This window comes from Diceros bicornis, chromosome 18 (genome assembly GCF_020826845.1).
Source record: "Diceros bicornis minor isolate mBicDic1 chromosome 18, mDicBic1.mat.cur, whole genome shotgun sequence".
Classification (NCBI taxonomy): Eukaryota; Metazoa; Chordata; class Mammalia; order Perissodactyla; family Rhinocerotidae; genus Diceros; species Diceros bicornis.
This window is the reverse complement of record NC_080757.1, coordinates 3,431,793-3,452,028: the sequence shown is the minus strand read 5'-3', so window position 1 is coordinate 3,452,028 and position 20,236 is coordinate 3,431,793. Positions and strand designations below refer to the sequence as shown.

General features: G+C 44.5%; 1 protein-coding gene and 1 long non-coding RNA gene across 7 annotated transcripts in view; one reads left to right on the top strand and one right to left on the bottom strand.

Annotated features, from left to right (window-relative positions):
• LOC131416886 (uncharacterized) overlaps positions 1-541 on the bottom strand; it is a 64,429-nt gene extending 63,888 nt beyond the window's left edge. Inside the window, exon 1 of the long non-coding RNA XR_009222646.1 lies at positions 259-541. This is a non-coding gene — a long non-coding RNA (uncharacterized LOC131416886). The remainder of the gene's footprint in view (positions 1-258) is intronic.
• Positions 111-19,493, top strand: ALDH3A2 (aldehyde dehydrogenase 3 family member A2). 6 transcript variants are annotated; one of them, XM_058559654.1, is made up of 12 exons: positions 111-282; positions 1,181-1,342; positions 2,735-2,966; positions 3,728-3,813; positions 5,918-6,126; positions 7,335-7,452; positions 9,407-9,548; positions 11,648-11,814; positions 13,321-13,420; positions 16,265-16,500; positions 17,428-17,496; positions 19,408-19,493. In XM_058559654.1, the coding sequence occupies exons 2-12, from the start codon at positions 1,190-1,192 to the stop codon at positions 19,420-19,422; spliced, it is 1,527 nt and encodes a 508-aa protein (XP_058415637.1). In that variant the 5' UTR covers positions 111-282; positions 1,181-1,189; the 3' UTR covers positions 19,423-19,493. The 6 variants fall into 6 exon arrangements, with proteins under 6 accessions (XP_058415637.1, XP_058415634.1, XP_058415636.1 ...); XM_058559651.1 differs by lacking the exon at positions 111-282 and adding an exon at positions 417-435; XM_058559653.1 differs by lacking the exon at positions 111-282 and adding an exon at positions 1,041-1,105.
• Positions 19,494-20,236: the final 743 nt, after the last annotated feature.

The window sequence follows — 20,236 nt, the reverse complement described above, 5'->3', positions numbered from 1 at the left end:
TCTCTGACCACCACCCATGGGATTAGATGAGGGAGTGACTGAAAAGAGGTCCCAGGCCCGAGCCCTAGGGCGCCTGAGCACTTCAAGAGGTCTGGAAGGGGAGACAGGGCCAGCAAAGGATAATCCAGAAGGCTCAGGAAGGTAAAAAGAAAACCAGAAGCGTGCAAGGTGATGGAAAACAAGCGAAGACTCTGTCCCCGGAAGATGGCAAGGATCAGCTGTGCCAACTGTTGCTGCAAGACAAGACGCGAGAATTACCTCACTGGATGTGGCAACTAGGAGGTAGGGAGGACAGTCTGAGGCGAGCGGTTCCCCCTTTGGAGGAGTTCGGCTGCAGAGCGAAGCAGAAGAACGCGGTGGTAGCTAGCGGGTGATATGCAGCCCGGGGAGAACGTCCTCTACCGGACGGGCTGCGATGACGAGGGGACTCTGCCGGTCATGACCGCCGGGCGAGCACGGGAGCTCAAGTCCCGGCTGCCCGCCCTCGGGGACCAGCCTTGGGGGAACTCCTGAATCCGTGCGCGCCGCCCGCAGTCCCGGCCGGTGCCGGCGAGGGAGGGCGCCGGCCGGGGGCCGCGGACCGCGGACGACGGGGGGCGGTGTGCGGGCCTCGGGGCCGCAGCGCTGAGGCGGCGCGGGCTGCCGGCGCCCTCCCTCCGCAGACGAGAGAGGCCCGGCCCACAACGCCCTCCGTCCATCCTGCCACAAGACAGCCACAAAATGGAGGAGGGAAGCAAAACCCCTCTCGAGAGCGTCTCTGCGCGGGGGCCGCTTCCTGCCTCGCCCGGTTCTCGTCAGCGCCCGGCCGCTCCCCCCGGCGCCTCGCCCCACTTCCCCCGGACTCCTCGCACCCCGTCCTGGAGCCCCCTGGGACTGCTGTCCCCTCCAGTGCCGCACGCCCGCACCCCAACACCGCACCCTGCGCTCAGAGCTCGGGGGGCGGGCGGGGCCGGCGCCGGGCTGCGGGGGTCACGTGGCCCGCGCCGGCCAGTAGGCGCGCGGCTCGGGGACGAGCCCAGCCCCGCCGGGCGGCGGTCGGTCAGTCGGCTTTGGCGGGTCAAGCGAACGCGGAGGTGCGGAGCCAGCGGGCCTGTCGGGCAACGAGGTGCGGCCGCGCGTCCCTCCGGCCCCGCACGCCCCTGCTGCCGCGGCGCCTCGTGACTTCCCCCTTTCTCCTCAGGACAAGGCCATGGAGCGCGAAGTCCAGCGGGTTCGCGATGCGTTCCTGTCCGGCCGGTCGCGACCCCTGAGGTTCCGGCTGCAGCAGCTCGAGGCCCTGCGCAGGATGGTGCAGGAGCGCGAGAAGGACATCCTGGCAGCTGTCGCCGCCGACCTGTGCAAGGTAGGCGGGAGCGGGGGACACCCGCCTCCTGCTGTCCCACCGCTGACCGCAGTCCGCCTGAGCTTCTGCATTTTTGAGTTTATTTTTGATTACGCGAGCACTGTGGGAGTATTAGCTCCAGCAGTACAGATAAAGCAAAAATTTCCTCGGCCTTGCCCGATCCTCCTACCTTGCTTAGAGCCAGCCCCTGTTGCGCGTTTGCAGACACATGGGTGTGTCTTCTGGCCTCTGTTGTTCTTTTGTGAATTGTTTTTTCTAATCTTGCCTGTTTTTCTGTTGCATTTATGGTCCTTTTCCTAACTATTTGTAGGAATTCTTTGTATATTCTGTATTTCGATAATTTGTCAGTTTAATATATTGGGGATCTTTTTCTCCCGGTCTATTTCTTGTCATTTAACTTTGTTTATGGTTTCTTCTGTAGACAGAGGTTTTTTGCTTGTCGTTGTTGCTCTCAAATTTTCCTCCATGACTTCGTGTTTTGGGTGAATGCTCCTCAAACTGCCGAATCTCCTCGAGATCTTGTTAAAAGCAAATTACGGTCCAGTAGGTCTGGGAGGGGGTCTGAGATTCTAAGTTTCTAACGAACTCCCAGGTGGTACCTTGCTGCCTGTTTTGGAACCACGCTTTGAGTAGCAAGGTTTTGGGTAGTGTTTAGGGTGTAAATATATGCCCCTATATTTTCTAATACTGTTATCATTTTGTTTTTACTTTTTATTTTCATTCCAGGGGTAACAAGGCCTTGCTCTGGCTTTGAGAGTCTCATTTCCCTCAATCAAAGATTATTTTGAGGGGTAGAAAAAACAGTAACTATAAGCTTTCCTTTATAGTACTTTTGGTGGAGAGAGGCTGTGATATCAAATAAACAAGGTGGGATAATTAAGATTTCAAAGAGTCTGAATCATTCCTTCTACAAGCATCACATATTTGTGTGAGTATGTGTATATATAGGATCACTAAAGAAATACAATAAGTTCCTTTCCCTTGCGAGTTTCAAATTTGGTTGCGAAACAAGAAAAAAAGTCAGTATAGTTATAAACCAGTGTGTTAAGGGTGAAATATTAAGACACAGGTGAAAAGCACAATTGCTATGGTTTATAAAGTGTGATCAAGGTAGGCTATTATTAGTCAGGGAAGTCTTCCTGAAAGAGGTGATATTTAAGCCTGGTTTTAAATGGCTTGGATCATTAAAGAAGGATTTAGAGGGACTGAATATATTAGGGAGTTAGCAAGTCCTTATTGAGGGCTTGGAGGGTGCAAAAGGAATCTGAAAGGCAAACCAGCTAGTCTGATAATGCCAGTGGTCACTGCAGGTGTTGCTGGCCTCAAGTTTTTGACCTTCAGGGCCGAGTGTGTTATACTCATGCAAGGTTAACTGTGATTCTCTTATAACAGAGTGAACTCAATGCATACAGTCAGGAGGTCCTTTCCATTCTTGGGGAAGTTGATCTCGCGCTGGAGAAGCTTCCTGAATGGGTTACTGCTAAACCAGTTGAGAAGAACCTGCTCACCATGCTGGATGAGGCCTACATTCAGCCAGAACCGCTGGGAGTTGTCCTGATTATCGGAGCTTGGAACTACCCCTTTGTTGTCACCATTCAGCCTCTGATAGGAGCCATCGCTGCAGGTCTGATGTCAGCTCATGTCTTTATACCTTTTTAGAGGGGCTTATTTTCTCATACTGGTTGTAAATTAAGGATAGTGGCTGATTAAATACATTTGCTTTGGTGGTTTGCTCAATACACCAGTAGTGTATTGAGAATTTATAAATATTATTTTTTTAAATGGGCTCCAGAGGAGATTTGCATGGTGTCTGTTTCTTGAAGTACCTGGGGAATGAACCTGCAGGGGTATAAAGGTGTGAGTCAGCAGGCCCAGGTGTTTGGAGTCAGGCGTCCATATTCTGATGCGGTTTCAGTAGCTGGCTCTGGCCTTGGATGAACGATTTGAGTCTGTCTGACCAGTTTCTTCATTCACTTAAGGTCTATGGGAGTAATGGTGGCTTGGGTATATAGCAAATGCCAAGAGATTAATTTCTCACTTCTGCAGGATCCAGATCAATAGCTTTATGTTGACAAGCTTGTTTGCCAATAATTCCAGGGAGAACAGGAAAATCCAAGGGTGGAGTGGGAGAAAAGTGAGAGAAAGCTGGAGGAGTGGGCGAGGCTGATGGCGCCTATTGTCAGTGACCTGAAGATGAGAACTAATGAGTTAGCATTTGAGAAGGAGAAAGTGAGACTAGCTCTTATGCTCACAAGAAAGAGCAGAATTAAGAGCTACAGAAATAATTAGAGTAGTTAGTCTGTATTCCCTACATGAACACATTTTGGTAGGTATTAAAGTTACTCAAGTATTCAATGAAGCTGTCCTGCTTTTTGCTTTGTTTAGGAAATGCTGCGATTATTAAGCCTTCTGAGCTAAGTGAAAATACAGCCAAGATGTTGGCTAAGCTCCTCCCTCAGTATTTAGACCAGGTACGAATGTCTTGACTCATTTTCAACACATCTGTTTATTATGGGGAGCGCACATTTGATCTTCCTACTAGTACATGTCATTGATGGCTGGGGATCTGTTTGCACTTTCCTTAAGCGTCTAGTAACTGGCTTAATAAAAGAAGTTCCAAAATAAACTGTGGAATGGCTCAGCTATTGTAGTTGCCCAATATATTTAGGCCTATGGCTTCATTGGCACCCCTGCTATTTACAGATCCTTTTCTGCCATTTGGCATTTTGAATTAACCTTTGTTTTATCTAACATGATTTTAGGTGTATTCATTTAGTGAATTATTTAGTGAGGGACCGCTGCTGTGCTGGGTGCTGATAATCTCTTTGTCTTAATGGGATATGGCTATATAAGAACACTTCTGCAGGGCCAGCCCTATGGCCTACTGCTTACGTTTGGCACGCACCGTGGTCAGCGGCCATGCTGTGGCAGCAACCCACATACAAAATACAGGAAGATTGGCACAGATGTTAGCTCAGGGCAAATTTTCCTCAGCCAAAAAAAAAAAAGAAGAAGAAGAAAGAACACTTCTGCTTTTAAAATGGGCAAGTTTTGTGGCATTAAAACTACAGAAAGATAATGGCCTCCTGAACCAGAGTATGGATCCTCCAGAGTTAAAGTGCTGGCATTTATGAGTATCAAAAGCTGAATAAAGAAAATGATCTCCTCAATCATGGAGTGGTTCATCTCTCTGTTCAAATTGGAGGTTCTCGTGCCCTCCTAGAGAGGAAGTTTATGATGCCGTCATGAAATTGGGACTGCTTAGTTCTACGTGGAATTGCTTCAGGGAGGAGTTCTCATTTAGCTTTCATTGAAAGGCAACTTTAAAATATCATACCTGGAGTTGTACACGTTAAAATAGCCCAGAGGCCAACTCCAGCTCTTAGAATAATATTGTTCTATTATCACTGCTACAGCAGTGTGCAGAACAATTTTGTTCTAAGAGCTGTGGTTATCCAGTTCAGAAGGATGATGAAGATAGTGAGATGTCATGGATTGAGTAGTATTTGGAACCAGAAGATAGAGGTCGAAAGTCCTACTTTCCCCCTCACGGGGGGATAAATTCTTCACTATCTGACTCTGTCCGGATGGGGAAATAATGCCCACTCTGCCTCACTTACCTTGTTGGGGGACCAATCACATATGCTCTGTAGATCAACCCTTTTGCAAGTTAAAACTCGAAACATTTGTTGGGCAGTTGAGCTATGAAATGAGTGAGAACTAGTTAGATTTCCTAATTAGCAGGAGATCAAGTGGAAACATGAGGTCCACGAGCCAGCTTTTATTTCATGCCCACATCTCAGAATCTTACGAACATCTCCTTCTATCTTCCTTCCTTGCCATCTGTTCTCTATCATTGCTTTTCATGCTGTTAGTATCCAAGGTGTTCTCTCTTTCATAATAGCTGTTGATAATAACACGGTGCACATAAGGGCTCCATCCAAATCTCTGTGACTTCTCTCCAGTAACAGGTGAGGAAAGTGAGGCTCAGAGATGTTCAGTAGCTTGCTAAAGGTCACATCAGCTAGTGACAGAGCCCAGATTTAGTCCAGATCTGACTTAAAAAGTGGGTGCTCTCGCCTGCTGTGCTTTGTATGCCGTTCATTCAGCAGACGTTTACTTGGTTCCTACCGGGGCTAAGCCCTGCGCTGTGTTACGTAAAGAGAGAACGTTCAGGTTAAGACATTCAGCTGAGACCTGTCTTGTAGTCATTGACAGCAGCCACTTTCTCACCAACATCCTCAACTTGCACAGCCCCTATCTCATGCATTTCTCTGGTCAAATTCAGCCATTTGCTCCCTCCTCTTTTGTGTCTTCATGGCTGTTGAGCTCATGTGGAAAACACTGGACTCTGGTCAGTTCAGCTGTCGGTCGTTGGTTCTCAGACGCCTTGAGACTCTGTTCTCCCCATGTCCTCTGACAGCTTCCCCTTCCAACCCTGCAATGGCTGGTCTCTATCTTTTCCTGGTTTTACTGGGTGTTATGTGTTTTTGTTGAAGAAATTGCTCGTGTTAGACAATAGGATTAATTTGCACTTGCACAAACATGCAAGTGTTCGTTTTTTCTTTCTTTAAGGACCTGTATGTTGTTATTAATGGTGGTGTTGAGGAAACCACGGAGCTTCTGAAGCAGCGATTTGACCACATTCTCTACACGGGAAATACTGCAGTGGGAAAAATAGTCATGGAAGCTGCTGCCAAGCATCTGACCCCTGTGACTCTTGAACTGGGAGGGAAGAGTCCGTGTTACATTGACAAAGATTGTGACCTGGACGTCGCCTGCAGGTGAGACTGGCTGTCTAGTTGTCGGAGGTTTTCTCAGCACAGTTGAGACTTTCCCTGACAGGTTGGTGTATCCTCTTTGCACTGGTGGAACACTATGCGTCATAGCTCTGAGAGATATCGTTAAGCTTTGGTGGTTGATGTCCTCAGGAGTAACAGAATTCTTTCACAGACTGTCTCTTTGTGCCACTGTCAGAAGAGATAAGCAGTAGGTGTTGACATCACATGATTGTCCTTAGGAGTTACGAACAAGTTCTTTCTGTTATCAAGATTATAGATCTGGCATGAAATTTTACTATTCTGCTGGTAGATTATCCAGGAAGTAGGTACTCCAAAGGAGTAGTGTGTGTGCCTAATAAAATATTTAAATTCCCAACAGAAAGAGTATTATGTTGCTCTCCTAACTGAGTTCCTTTGTTGACAGAACCAGTATTACTCAACTTTTAACTTAGAATAGAATCTTACATCTGGGAACTAGAAAAGGAAAGGTTTTCTCAGGTTCTCTCTGCTAAATCAAGTTTAGCTACCAGGAAGTGCCAAAACTCAGGATTGACTGTGAGCTCGGGGTGGTATGGCTTTCTCTCCTCTGCAGAGATGGGGGCGAGGAGGAGGGTAGGGAGTTAGGCCGGGCTCCAGGTTGACTTCGTAAGTAAAGTCTACTTGCCAGAACATAAAACCCTCAGTTAGTAGAATGTTCAGGTCTCAGACTGATCCATACATGGGCACAGCTTTGCAAAATGGGGAGGGGGTCCACATAGAAGAGGGTGGTCTCAGAGGCCAGCTGTTGTTCTGCTTTATTACCTGAACATCTTGCCAGCAGGACCTAAAGCCACAGCCAGAGGTGGAGTCTGTATGAATTCCTGTCATCCTGGGTGTCCCTTCAGCTGGAGCGGGAGGAGGAAGAGGGTGTTGGGAGGCTGTTTCTCTCTTCCTGCAGCAGACAATGGCTTCATTGCTTATAAAGTACTATTTCCCATGAGCTGGCATGAGAATTTCCCTGCTCCGTAGAATATTCCACATCAGTGGAAAATGTATTCTCAGTTCCAACCAACTGAATTAGAGATGAGTTTTTAAACCATTTTTATTTTTTATAAAGATTACCAAGTAAATATGAATACATGCTAGTTCTAAAACATTCAAACAACACAGAAATGTGTAACAAATTAATAGTAGACTGAACTCTATGGCTCTTCTGGGTTTTTTCCCCTCAGACGCATAACCTGGGGGAAGTACATGAATTGCGGTCAAACCTGCATTGCTCCCGACTACATCCTCTGTGAACCATCCCTCCAGAATCAAATCGTGCAGAAGATTAAGGAAACCGTGAAGGTTTGTGTTTAACATATATGATTCTGTAGGTTTCATTAATATATGGAGTCAAATCAACTGCAGGCAGCATCCCTATTCCCTCCTCCCCCCAGGAAAATTCCAAAGGTCTCTATGACAGAACTAACTTATTGGCTAATTAAAAATGCTCTGTGCACCTTTCACAGAATGTCTGCTTGGAGCAAGGTTAGCTTGGTGTTAAACACACTTAAACTGTCTAGTTGATTCGTTGATGAAACAACTGGTTAGTTATGGCGCATCCTTTAAAAAAAATTAAGTGTTTTTTGGTTTTGAGAGAATGTTGCCAATCCTTTGAAATGCAGTCAGAGGCCCTTTGGCATATTGGCCGTTGCTGATTAAGGTTATCAGTTCTTGTGTATGGAGAGAGTTTGGGAAGTCCAACAGTTTGGAGGAGTTGACTAAATACCTATTTATAGTGTCCTCTTGACGTGGTTATCAATCTTTTAGGGTATTTAAGGATGTGTAGCAAGGGAATCAAGGAAGGCTGCATGGTAGTGTCCTTAGCTAAGCCTTGAAGAAATGTAGGATTTGGATTGGAAGAAAGGAATGGGATGAACCAGTGTGGCTGAGTTCACTGGTGGGAGAGGGTCACTAAGTCCCCTGGGTGGAAGAAATTATTGAAATAATCATTGTTCACTCAACAGGTGCTAATTGAGCACAGAAAGGATCAAGAACACCAGAGAGTGACATAAGTGATCAGAGAGTGGCAATGGTATCCCAGGAAGTTTAGGGAAGCGTAGTGCTCCAGGGTGGGTAACTGGGCATTAGGTGCTGAGGGACTTGATGTGGGAATTGGACATTAGTGATGGGGCTGAAGATGGAGCGAGACAAGGAGAACATGAAAGGACGATTGGCCAGACTCAGGGAATATAGGACGGCAGAGAGGGGGTTAAAGATACCTGTGAGACTGACGGTACTTTGGAATTGAAGTTGTGCTTAGTTGAGTTGGTGATGAACTTAATTTCAAAGCAATAAAAGCTCCTCTGCCTTCCTTTGAGGCGTTTATAGTCTTAACACAGTGGTTCTCAACTGAAGTTCCCTAGGGAGCCATTTAAGAAAACTTTCCAGTCCTCACCTCCAAAGACTGTGATTCAGTTGGTTTGGGGTCTCCAGGTGATTCTAAGGTGCAACCAGCATTGAAAACCACTGTTGGTGATTCCAGGGTTGGGGCCCAGGAACTTGCATTTCAACAAGCCACCTGGGTGATTTTACCGCCCAGACTTGAGGCTACTTGTGGAGGGTGGGTGAACAATGCTCGTTTTGATTTGAGAGTAAATGAAGAGCTTTCACAAGGCTTTGAGGTGATGCAGTAATTCAGTAATTAGACATATGTTTTACATAATAGTTATTGATTATGTGATTTTTGAGGTTCTTTTACCTTGGTTCATTTACCAAAACTGTATTTTGATCCTTTGAGTGGTTTCCCTGTTATCTGTAACTAGTGGACTACCAGTCCAGAGAAGATAATAAAGCAATGAAATAGCGCAACAGCTCAGCAAACGTTTTCTGTAGAGGGCTGGATGGTAAATATCGTAGACTTTGCAGGCCGCAAGGTCTGTGTTGCAGCTAAGCAGTTCATTGCAGAAGGAGGGCAGCCACAGCTGACACTTAAATGAGGGGTGGCCCTGAAACAGGGCAAGACCTACCCCTACACTTCCTCCCGCATTCACCCCTGGGAGGCCCACAGGGAAACTGCAGGAGAGCCATATGAACCCCTGAAAACAAGGAGGATGCGAGATCTGTGTATGTGCTTCAATTCTTGTCCTTGACCCGCCCAAAAGCTTAAACTTACCGCTATTATACTCTACCAAAGTACTTGGGGGTTGGGGTGTGATGATATAAAACCAGATTGATTTTTTGGGCATGAGTGGATTTTGTACTTATTAAAGAAATTGAAATATGAATCTTATGTGACACATACTATTGTTTTAAATAGGAATTTTATGGAGAAAATGTCAAAGAATCTCCTGATTATGAAAGGATAATCAATCTTCGTCATTTTAAGAGGATACTAAGTTTGCTTGAAGGACAAAAGATAGCTTTTGGTGGAGAGACCGATGAAGCCACACGCTACATAGGTAGTGGAAATTCACCTTTTCCTATGGGGAGATGGCAATTTGACAGTTTTTGTTGACACTATTTACTGACACTAAGTAAACTATAACAGAGCTTCCTCAACTTAGGATGGAGTTATATCTCGATAAACCCATCGTAAGTTGAAGATACCGTAACTCGAAAATGCGTTTAATACGCCTAACCTACTGAGTGTCGTAGCTTTGCCTAACCTACGTTAAACGTGCTCAGAACACTTACATTAGCCTGCAGTTGGGCAAAATCATCTAACCCAAAGCCTATTTTATAATAAAGTATGAATATCTCATGTAATTTATTGACTCCTGTACTGATAGTGAAAAACAGAATTGTCTGTGGGTACAGATGGTTGTCAGTATATCAGTTCACTGTCGTGATCCGGGGCTGACTGGGAGCTGCGGCTCACTGCCGCTGCCCCGCATCATGAGAGAGCATCGTACCGAATACCGCCAGCCTGAGAAAAGAGCAACATTTGAAATTCAAAGTATGTTTTCTACTGAATGCTTCTCTAGATATATAGCGTTTAATAAATACTGCTTCCTGATATACTGCTTTTGTTATCAACTATTTAAAGATGATTTTATACGTATATACACACACGTTTAATAATACCACCTGTGTTATACTAGTATTTTGTATTTACACATATTTTATGTAATTTTTTTTCTTCCTAACATCCCTAAAAAGCAGAATAGAACTTTATGTAATTATTTCTAATTTATGGCTAGAAAAATGGCACAAAGAAGGAAATAGCTTAGTCACAATTTCACAGCTAGCTGATGGCAATACTGTTCCCAGAAATGATGTTTTGATCTATTGTGCTTTACCTTATCATTTACTTGCTTTTTGTGTTTTTTATTCTTTGCCACGATTATATATTACTTTTGAATTTTAAACACATTTTTCTAAAATAATGTATAAGATGACAGAAGAATTACACATTTAGTTGGCAAAAAAGCTGCCCCAACTAGCTTTACTTATCCCCTCTTATGCTGCACATCACAAAAAAGCCCAACTTAAAAAAAAACAAAACTTAAGGGACTTACACAATCAGGAAAAATGTATCCTCTCGTAATGAGCAGTCCCGAGGCGCTTCCAGCCTGTTAACTCACTGGCTCAGTAATACCCTCAGAAATCCCTGATTCTTTCAACTTTCTGTTCTCCCACCCTCAGCTTGTTGACTGCCCACTTCTAGGCTAATCATTGGTCTCTCGTAGTTCAGATTGGTTAGGAACTTTCCCCTGACTGGGAGTCAGGGTCACCTTACCTGAACACATGGCTATGCAGAGGAGGGTGCATATCGGTTCTCTGACCTAGGGAAGCAGTGGGCAGCAGATTAGGGGTAGCACTTATGTACCCCTGGAGTGTGCTGGAAAGAACCATCCTCTGCCATGTTGTCAGGTTAACTAACCTAGTAGGGAACTAAGAGTAAAGGAAAAGAGCAAACTTGTTATTGTCAGGAGGCTTCTCTTTTAGGTGATGATCCAGCTTGTTTACAGGGTCTTTTTGGGTACCCCTAACTGGTGACTTACTTGGCATGGATGCTGGGACACTGTAAAGCTTCTTCAGTGTCCACATTGCCCTCTTTTCTTATGCCCTTTCCCCATAGTGGATGGAACACTGAACTAAGGGTTAGGGAAGCTTGACCGTTTAAGTACATTTTCTTAATCAGTCTAATGGAGTGGAAGTAAAAGTCAGTAAGATAATATGTAAGAAAGCACTTGAACTAAGAAGTGTTGATTTGATCCACAGAGGGTCTGTCTACACTTCCAGAAAGACATAAACATAACCTCCTGTTATGAATTTGTACGTGAATTTGGCTGTGAACAGAGTGAAATAGGAATAGGGTATATCCAAGTGTATATCTGTCTCTTGGTTTGCACAAGGATCCCTTGATTGACATGCTTGGAGACATTTAATTTGTACAATTCATCTGCATACTCAGGACTTTTTTTTCAATAGATAATGCTTGGGTGGGAGTAGGAAAGGGATGGATAGGTGACCCAGTGGAACCAATGTAAGATGAGAGTTTTGCACTTCTGATTTGACTACCTGAGCATTTTCATTTTACTTATTACCTTTTCAGCCCCAACAATACTTACTGATGTTGATTCTGAAACCAAAGTGATGCAAGAAGAAATTTTTGGACCAATTCTTCCAATAGTGCCTGTGAAGAATGCAGAGGAAGCCATAAAATTCATAAACGAACGTGAAAAGCCCTTGGCTTTCTATGTATTTTCTCATAACGATAAGGTAAACTCTACAGAGAACAGCTCACTACCATTAAGTCACTGTTGTAAATCTTGTTCCTTCTTTGCTGTAAAGTGAATGATGATTTATTTTTGTGTAACACCAGAGAACACCAAGTGAGGCGGTACTCATATATTACTGTCTTGGGTAATGAGGCCCTGGGGTTATTGCTGTTACCTTTCCCATACTCCCTGGGGTTAGAGCCGAGTCTTCAGGGGTGAGTGTCACAAATTTTTTGACTGACAAGCACCTCCCGTACAATTGGAAAACTTTTATGTACCAACGGTAGAAGCTTTTCCAACATCACTCCACTGGGCGTTCCTGTGTAAGAGCCTTCCCCTCTCACCCAGATGGCAGTCACGGCCACTCAGGTGGGGCTGTGGGCCAGAGATCTCGGGCACTGTCATGGAAATGGTTGTGATCTCTTGGACCTCAGTTTCTCTAGTTACATTACTTTGTTGTTAGAGCAGCGGAACCATACCAGTCAGGAGAGCACGTCGCACCACATCACACCAGATTGAGCGGCTCTGCCACTTTCTGCACGGCATGGTTCTTTCGAGTTGACTGGCTGCTGCTAAGGGGCAGTGGCCTCAAGGTGGGCAGGTAGGTTCAGGAGCCCTCTGAAGAAAAGGGAAAACATGGGGCCGGTCAAGATCTGAGGAGCCCTCAAACTAAATGTTTTCTGGAGAGCCTCTGATGGTAACGTATAGGTAGTCGTGGCGGCTGCTAGAGCTTGCAGTGCTGTGGAGATACAGCTCTGAAGCGAGACCAGACGTGGGCTTAGTAAATAATGGGTTACTAACCAACAGTGGTCTGCATTTAAATGACCATAAGTAATGTGGTGGACGGGAACCCTGAAGCCTAAAGTCTACTGGCCAGGGCACAGGTCGGTGGAGAGCACTTCCAGTGGTTGAGTCACCTGCTATAACCACAGTCCACTGTGACTCTCGCTGGGAAGACCTCTCAAGGGCTTGTTGGCAGCCAGGCGGAGTGACAGTTACCAGTCAGGTGTCATTGTGCCTGTTGAGGTCTTAGACCAACCATTTATTTCGTCAAAAATAGGATGCTAAATCTGAAATCTTAAATATTTTTTGCATTGAAATCTTAAATATTTAGTTTCATAAAAACTAAACGATATCTATTAATCATGCGCTATAATTGAGAGCCGAGATGGAGAAATATTAACAATTTTTAAAAACTGGAACATGGACGGAACTTCCCTTATGAAAAAAAGGCTTTTGCTGCCATTTGGGGTAGTCCAGCTCTAGGTGGAGACTGAGTAAAGAGGACCAGTTCGTTCCTGCCTCCTTCACAGCACCAGTTGTGCATCTAAGAACTTAGATACTGATCACGTTTGCTGAATTGAACACTTTAGGTTGTCTGTGTGTTTGGCACGATGTCCCCAGACTCAAATGGTGGTGCCGACACTCAAAGCTGGGCTGTTCGTCCCCACGGCACACAGCCCGGCTGCCGGTGCTGCTGACTTGGAGCCTTTGTTCTGTTCCTCAGCTCATCAAACGGATGATTGACGGGACGTCCAGCGGCGGTGTCACAGCTAACGACGTCATTATGCACTTCACACTCACCTCTTTACCCTTCGGAGGAGTAGGTGAGTATTCCTCTCTCCTGTTCATAGCAGGTATTTCAAAGGCCCCACCATTTCATGAATCATGTGGTTGTCCTCTCCTGAGAGAGGCCTTCCCTGGCCACTCAGTCTTCCTGCCACCCCGCCAGGCCCTCTGCTAAGGGGTTAATCTCTGTCCTGTCACTCATTTTCCATCCTAAGTAGCACTTATCACAATCTGTAATTATTTTGTTCTGTTCATTGGTTTATTTGTTTATTGTCTTTCTCCCAGATTAGGGTATTTTTTGGCCAAAAATCACGTCTCAAATTCATTGATTAAGGTCCTTCTGTCTTTGTTTCAAGTGAGGTAGTGAATGACAGGTTCAGGATGCCAGGAGCAGACAGCAATCCAAGGTTTTCTCCTGTTCCTCAAAGTAGCATTAAGTAGTACTCAGTTCCCACCTGCGTTGCTCCCCAGCGTTCTGTGCCGGGAGCGGCCTCTCCTTGAAATGTTACGCTGTTTGAGAGGAGCGAGAGACTCCCCATGTTCTAGAGAGGATGGGCAGAAAGAAATTCACTCTCAGTGAAGCTCTGTGGATACAGCCTGGTCTGGTGCTCCGTTTGGGCTGTGACCTGCCTCCCTCTTTTACACCTGAGATGATTGACTCAACTTTTTATTTTTCCTTCGAGACCTAGGTGGTAGGCTTCTCTATTATCTAATAGATATATTAAAAAATAGTGAATGTGTAAAAATTCTCATAGCAAAAAGCAAACAATAAAGCCATTGTCTTAAAAGTTCCTGCTTTATTCTCTCCCTCTGTAATAGCATAAATAAATTACTCCATAGGAATGAAACAGCCCGGTTTTGCAGGAACTTATTCCTGATTAAGACAAGCTTGTTCCATGGCCAAGAAACCCTGGCCTGCTTCCCATGATTGCCACATGTCCCTTTACATATCCCTTTCTAGGGTGTAAACACATTGCCACCACCCAGCACAGTGCCTGGCATGTGTGAGGCCAGGCGGGGAGAGGCCAGTACTGTGGGATCCAGACGGGAGCTGGTGGTAGCTTGGACTAGGATGGTGGCAGGGGAGCTGGTGGAAAGGGAGTGGATATTTTAGGGGGTCAAGCAGCAGGATTTGCTGATGGATTGTGAATGTGTTGCCTGGGGAGAGATGGTGAATGAAAGAAAGGATGGTTCGTGGGATTTGGGCTGGAGTTACTACTGTAGTTTCACTGCCCAAATTCTGAAAAGATTGGATTAGACTCTGCTATCTCTGGTTCCTCAGTACCCCACAGGATCCTGGCTCCCACCCGACAGCTGCAGCGGGAGTGACGTCACTGGTGCCTCCTAAATGCAAACCTGGTGACTTGGGTTCAGTCCCTATCTTGCTTGACAAGGTAGCATTTGGCATCATTGACCATACGCTCTTCTTTATAACAAAACAGACCTTTTTCTCCCTAAATGCAAAAGGGATACAGACTTTTAAAGAAACTTGGAAGAGATAGAAGAGCCCAAAGAATAAAAATTTAATTACCTATAACCACACTATTTAAAGATAACCTCTGGTGTATGTCCTTAAAATTCTTTTCCTTGCATAAATGCACACACATATACATAAATGCATGAATATTTTATTCAAAAATGGTATCCTATTGTATATTGTTTTCTACCCTGTATGTGACAACATAGTGTGACATTTTCCCATGTCAGTATGCTTGCATGTCATGATTTTAGTAACTGCATACTGTTCCATCATAAGAATGCAGCATTATTTGCTTAACTAATTCCTGGGTAATAGGTTTTTGTGATTTCAAATTTGTTGGTATTATGATTCTAATATATTTTTGTGCAATTTCTGCTTATTTCCTTAGGAAAAATGTCTAGAAGTATAATAGCTGTGTTAAAAGGGCTTACACTATTTTTTCAAAATGAAATGCTTTTTTCAAATTCTAAAATATAGGCTTTTTGGGAAAAAAGGGCAAAAACAAACAAAACACTACAGAAAATTAAAAGGAAAAATGTAGTAATCTCCCAGGCATAAACACTATTAATATTTTGGCATATAGTTTAGATTTTCCTTTAAAAATACATATCTTTTGATACATATTGCCAAATTTCCCTTCAGTTTCAGCTGTCACCAAAATGACACACCAGCAGTCTTGCCCCAGTTAACTGCTTCCTGAACCCCCATCGCCCATGCCTTAGGCTACAGTGCCTTGCACGTGCATCAGCCTAGCACACATGGTAGATGAGAGAAATGAAAACTCGCAGAGCATGGCTTTTTAAGAGGGCAGAGGTTTACACTTGCTTATTATCACCCAGCTGCATGACCCTGCCATCCTGGTCCTTGTTACTTTCTAGGAGCTCAGAGGACACAAGTGGGTGAGTAGGGCTGTGGATCAGTGAAGCCCCAGGGAATGGCAGGAAAAGAGCACACATAGCACTTAGCGTCAGACGATCTGGGGTCACATTCTGGCTTTAGATTTTTCACCTTGGGCAGGTACCTGACTCTGCTAAGCTTCCTTTCCCTCTCTGGAATTGGGGGTGGGGATACTTTACACAGTGGGGCAGTGGTGAGAATTACCTTAGAGAATGCATTTAAACACTTAGCATAGTCCCTGGCGTCGGTGGGAGCCACTACCCCAGAGAGCTGCAAATCTTTGCCCTGCTTTGGAAAGCGTCCTGATTGAAAGGGAGATTCGCCTTGCGGGGAACGCTGGGAATAATTTCCTGAAAATTCATAGCCACTTGCGCTGGCGTAGAAGTTAAATGGGGGCGTCCCAGGCAGCAGGGCGTACTCTGGATTTTCTCCGCCAGTGTGTAGACAGAGAAGTAGCTTGTGTCACCTACAGTGGAGTCTGTTTTGCCTGTTTCCTTTATTCCAGGTTCGAGTGGGATGGGAGTTTATCACGGAAAACACAGTTTTGATACTTTTTCTCATCAACGTCCCTGTTTATTAAAAAGTTTAAAGAGAGAAGGTGTTAACAAACTCAGATACCCTCCCAACAGCCAGTCAAAGGTGGACTGGGCCAAATTTTTCCTCTTGAAAAAGTTCAACAAAGGAAAACTCAGTCTCCTGTTCCTCGCTTTCCTGGGCATTGTGGTGGCTCTGCTTGTCAAGGTAAGTCCCCATACATCATGAGGTGCCAGTCCTTCTGGTCCTGATTGATGGCTGCCAGGTGCATTTCTCTTCTCTTGGGAGCGCCTCTAATTTTATAAATCAACTCTCTCTTATATTAACTTCTAGAGTCTAAGGGTTGGCAAACTGCAGCCTGCCAGCTAGCCACCTATTTTTACAAATGACGTCTTACTGGGGCACAGCTGCACTCCTTGCTTGCTGATTGTCTCTGGCTGCTTTTGTGCTACAACAGCAGAGTTGAGTTGGTTGCAGCAGAGACTTTATGGTCCATGAAGCCTAAATTATGACAGAAAAAATTTGCCAACCTCTGGTCTGAGTGTTTAAAACACTATAGAACTTGCTTGCAGAATTCTGAGCTCTCTAACCCTCTGATCCTTTTGCTATTGGTGTTTCAGTTTTGTTCTTGACTATGCATGAAATCAGCATGCCATGGAGATGGAGGAGAGAATTCTGTGGTGGACGATAGGGGTGGTGAACCAACTTTGGTGAAGGAAGCTTGAATGTTTTTCCTCCAAAGTTGTCTACTATATAAAGTTTGTCTTTAATGATTAGTTATTATAGGCATGGGCCTGCTAAGAGGCCCTCGTGACAGCTGGCTTCCCAAGGCAGTTTGTGCATCTTGGGTGAAGAAGAAAATCCAAGATAATGAAAGTTAAGATGCAACAGAGGAAGGCGACTGTGTTCTTGGAGCTCTCAGCCAGCCAACTGAGGAGATATATTGAAAATATTGACAACATCCATGAAGAATAGGTTTGGAAGAGAGGCAAGATTCAAGCATTTAATGGAAATAGCTGTGTTTATATCTGTATTTTGTTTAAAATTTGAAAGGGGGTTGGCTCATCTTAAGTATCACAGCTTTGGAGGAATTAGAGATATCAGTTGCATTTGAAATCATTTGGGTTTTCTCAGAAATACCAAGCTGTGCTGAGGAGAAAGGCCCTGTTGACTTGTCTGGCAGGTCACAGACTGTGTTGTCGGGTAAGCAGTGATGAACAGCAGTTTTCAGAACCCAGTTTTGTCTGTTAAGAGTGAGGTAGGAACTCCTTGTTTTCTTTCTATATGTAAAGTGGGCCAGGTTGGGGTATGTTTTCTTTTAGTTGTTTGTTTTTCTGTAATTGGAGGTTTAGGGGTTATTAAAAAAAGAATATTTACCTTATTTGTTTCCAGACATTTTGGGCCTTGGCCCAGAGTATCAGAGTGTTAAAACTTAACTTATCCACAATTTTAAAAGGGTGAGGGTGGGTTGCTGGAATCTTAAAACATGTGTAGAGGTAATGGCCTAGCTGGGTCTAGGTGAAGCATCCATCATTTCCAGAAAAAGGATAGACACACACACACCTCCTTCCTCTTCCCCATCTGTTCAGCTCTCCTGGAGGAAGTGCCAGCTGACCAATTTGGCCTATGGTCACCATTTAGATACTGAACTCTATGTTTCATAATTTGAGAATAATCTTCTAAAGACCTCTGAGTCACTTTTTGTTGTGAGTTGTTTTGGTTTTTAAAAAAAGTTTGACTTTAGAATTCATGGTAGCAAACTTAGTGAATCAAAGCATAGTGTGCAATTTAGGGGCTTTCTGTTCTCATTTCTGCATCTTCCTGAGGTGTGCTTGGGTCTCTGGTCAGTATCTGCCTATCTTGTTCTTTTCCCAAGAGGGTTTGGCAGACAAGCCTTTCTCTGTTAGGGTCTAGGGAAGCAGCAGTGTTAAAAGCATTTACCTGGAAAGAAGAAAATGTGGCTTTGATTCCTGGCTCTGAGATGGATTGAATTATGACTTTGGGCAGGGCCTTTTCCAAGCTCGTCCTTAGACCTCAGCCTGCTCGTCTGTGGAATGAGGGAGAAGGCACCAGTGAGTTCCTAGGTCTCTTTCAGCTCTGCCTCTCAGCTCTGTTCCCGTGAGCTGATATGTTAGTTGTTCACATTGTTTTCAGGTTGGATCCACTGTGAGACTAGGTAAAGATTTGGTTTTCTTCTTCTGTTTGCTGCTTCTCTGCTCTTCTGTCTGAGCTTTTATTCTCTTTTTATCAAATCACCTTTTATTTTAAATAAATGACTCTGAGCCCATATTGTGTATTTATTTGAGTCCTTATTAAACATTTTTTTCTGAAATTGCTTTTCTGCACCTGACAGTTATTTTGTTATGTGCTTGAGCTTGATTTTATTAATTTACTTTACTAGAATTAGAATGGATTTGGAACATTTTTAAAAGGGAAATTTAAAGCAGTGATTATCAATCTAAAAGGAGCAGGTCAGAATCTCAGAGTGAGGAGGAGTTTTCTATATGCATTTAACAATATATATGTATGTACACAGAAAGTTCTAGTAAAGCTTGATATGAGCTTCAGAAAGCATTTTAGGGGTTATGGGTTTAAAAAGTTGAGGAATAGTAAAGATTAAAATTGATCAATGTCGTTAGGCCTTTGAAAATTAGATATGACATTTGAACCTTGAGGTTACACAGCAGTTCTTCAGCCTCAGTATGTATGGATTCAATTCAGTACGACTTTGGAATTTTAGGAACAAAATTGTTGATCAGTTTTCAGATTTCATGTAGAGACTTCAGCTTCCTACTCACAGTGCTAGGACAGTAAATGAGTATTTTCAGCTCCTGTCTCTATTCTGATGTTGTCTCGTTGATATTGGACAGAATACCACCTCCATCACCACCTACCTGGTTAGTGTTGTTTTTGGGGCGGGCATAATTGTTTATCCTCAGCCCAAACCACACTTAGATTTCTTAGGAATACATGGGCCTTTTTTATATAGTGCATTTAGAGTCTCTTAAGACAGGAGGTGTGTGTTAGAGTCTTGATGTTGAGCTCATGCTCCAGGGCTGGTTGGGTGGGTTTTAAACCAGCAGAGTAACCTAGATCCCTTTCTTCTCTCTCCAGGCTGGCTACTACTGAAGAATGATCCTGTTCAACCTCCTAGTTGCCTCTACTGAATTGTTCCTCTATTAAATAGTTAATGAACCAGTCATTTTAAAACCTACCAAAAATAGTAAGAAAATATACCATATCAAACCTAAAATACACCATAATCAAACCTAAAAATCATTGCCACTCAGCATGGCCAGAGAAGCGGTGCGTCGGTGCACACCCGGGAACCGAGCCGGGGCCGCCAGCAGCGGAGCGTGCACTTAACCGCTAAGCCACGGGGCCGGCCCTATAGCTATTGGTGTTGAAAGGACTGTGGCAGTGGAGGCCAGACTGCCCTCAGCTTGTGATGGTGGTGTGTGGCCTAAGTCAGCATGGAGTCTGAAAGTGCTCACCAGTCCCAGGCCTCAGAGGAAAGCATCCTCACCTTTGGATCAGCTTCGAGTTAGTCCTGAGGCTGTGTGGCCAACCAGTCTGGGTTTTGCTGCCCTTGTTTACAGCATATCACTACTGTAAGAGCAAGTGTTTCTCAAGGTCTGGGTTAAGTGAAAATGCTGATGGACTGAAAGGATTGGAGGAAAGGCGGTGAAGGGTCTGTGGGCAGTCACCATTCCCTTGTCCAGGTTTCACAGCACCTGTATCTGCAGGGACCGTGTGGGGCAGGGAGCTGATGGGAGTCGCAGTAAACTGGGCTGTCCAGACAGGGCCGGCTGGGCCCCTTTTCAGAGCTTCACAAAGGCTTTGTGCACAGATCTGGGCAGCAGACTCTGCCTAGGAAGTACATAATTTTTTTTTTTTTTTTAAAGATTTTTTTTTTTTTAAGATTTTATTTTATTTATTTTTC

Bases quoted from the DNA above. Each gene is read 5' to 3' on its own strand.
- ALDH3A2 (XM_058559654.1), top strand. From the start codon at position 1,190: ATGGAGCGCGAAGTCCAGCGGGTTCGCGATGCGTTCCTGTCCGGCCGG. The intron at 3,814-5,917 runs GTACGAATGTCT...TCTTTCTTTAAG, and splicing joins TCCCTCAGTATTTAGACCAG to GACCTGTATGTTGTTATTAA. The intron at 9,549-11,647 runs GTAGTGGAAATT...TTACCTTTTCAG, and splicing joins TGAAGCCACACGCTACATAG to CCCCAACAATACTTACTGAT.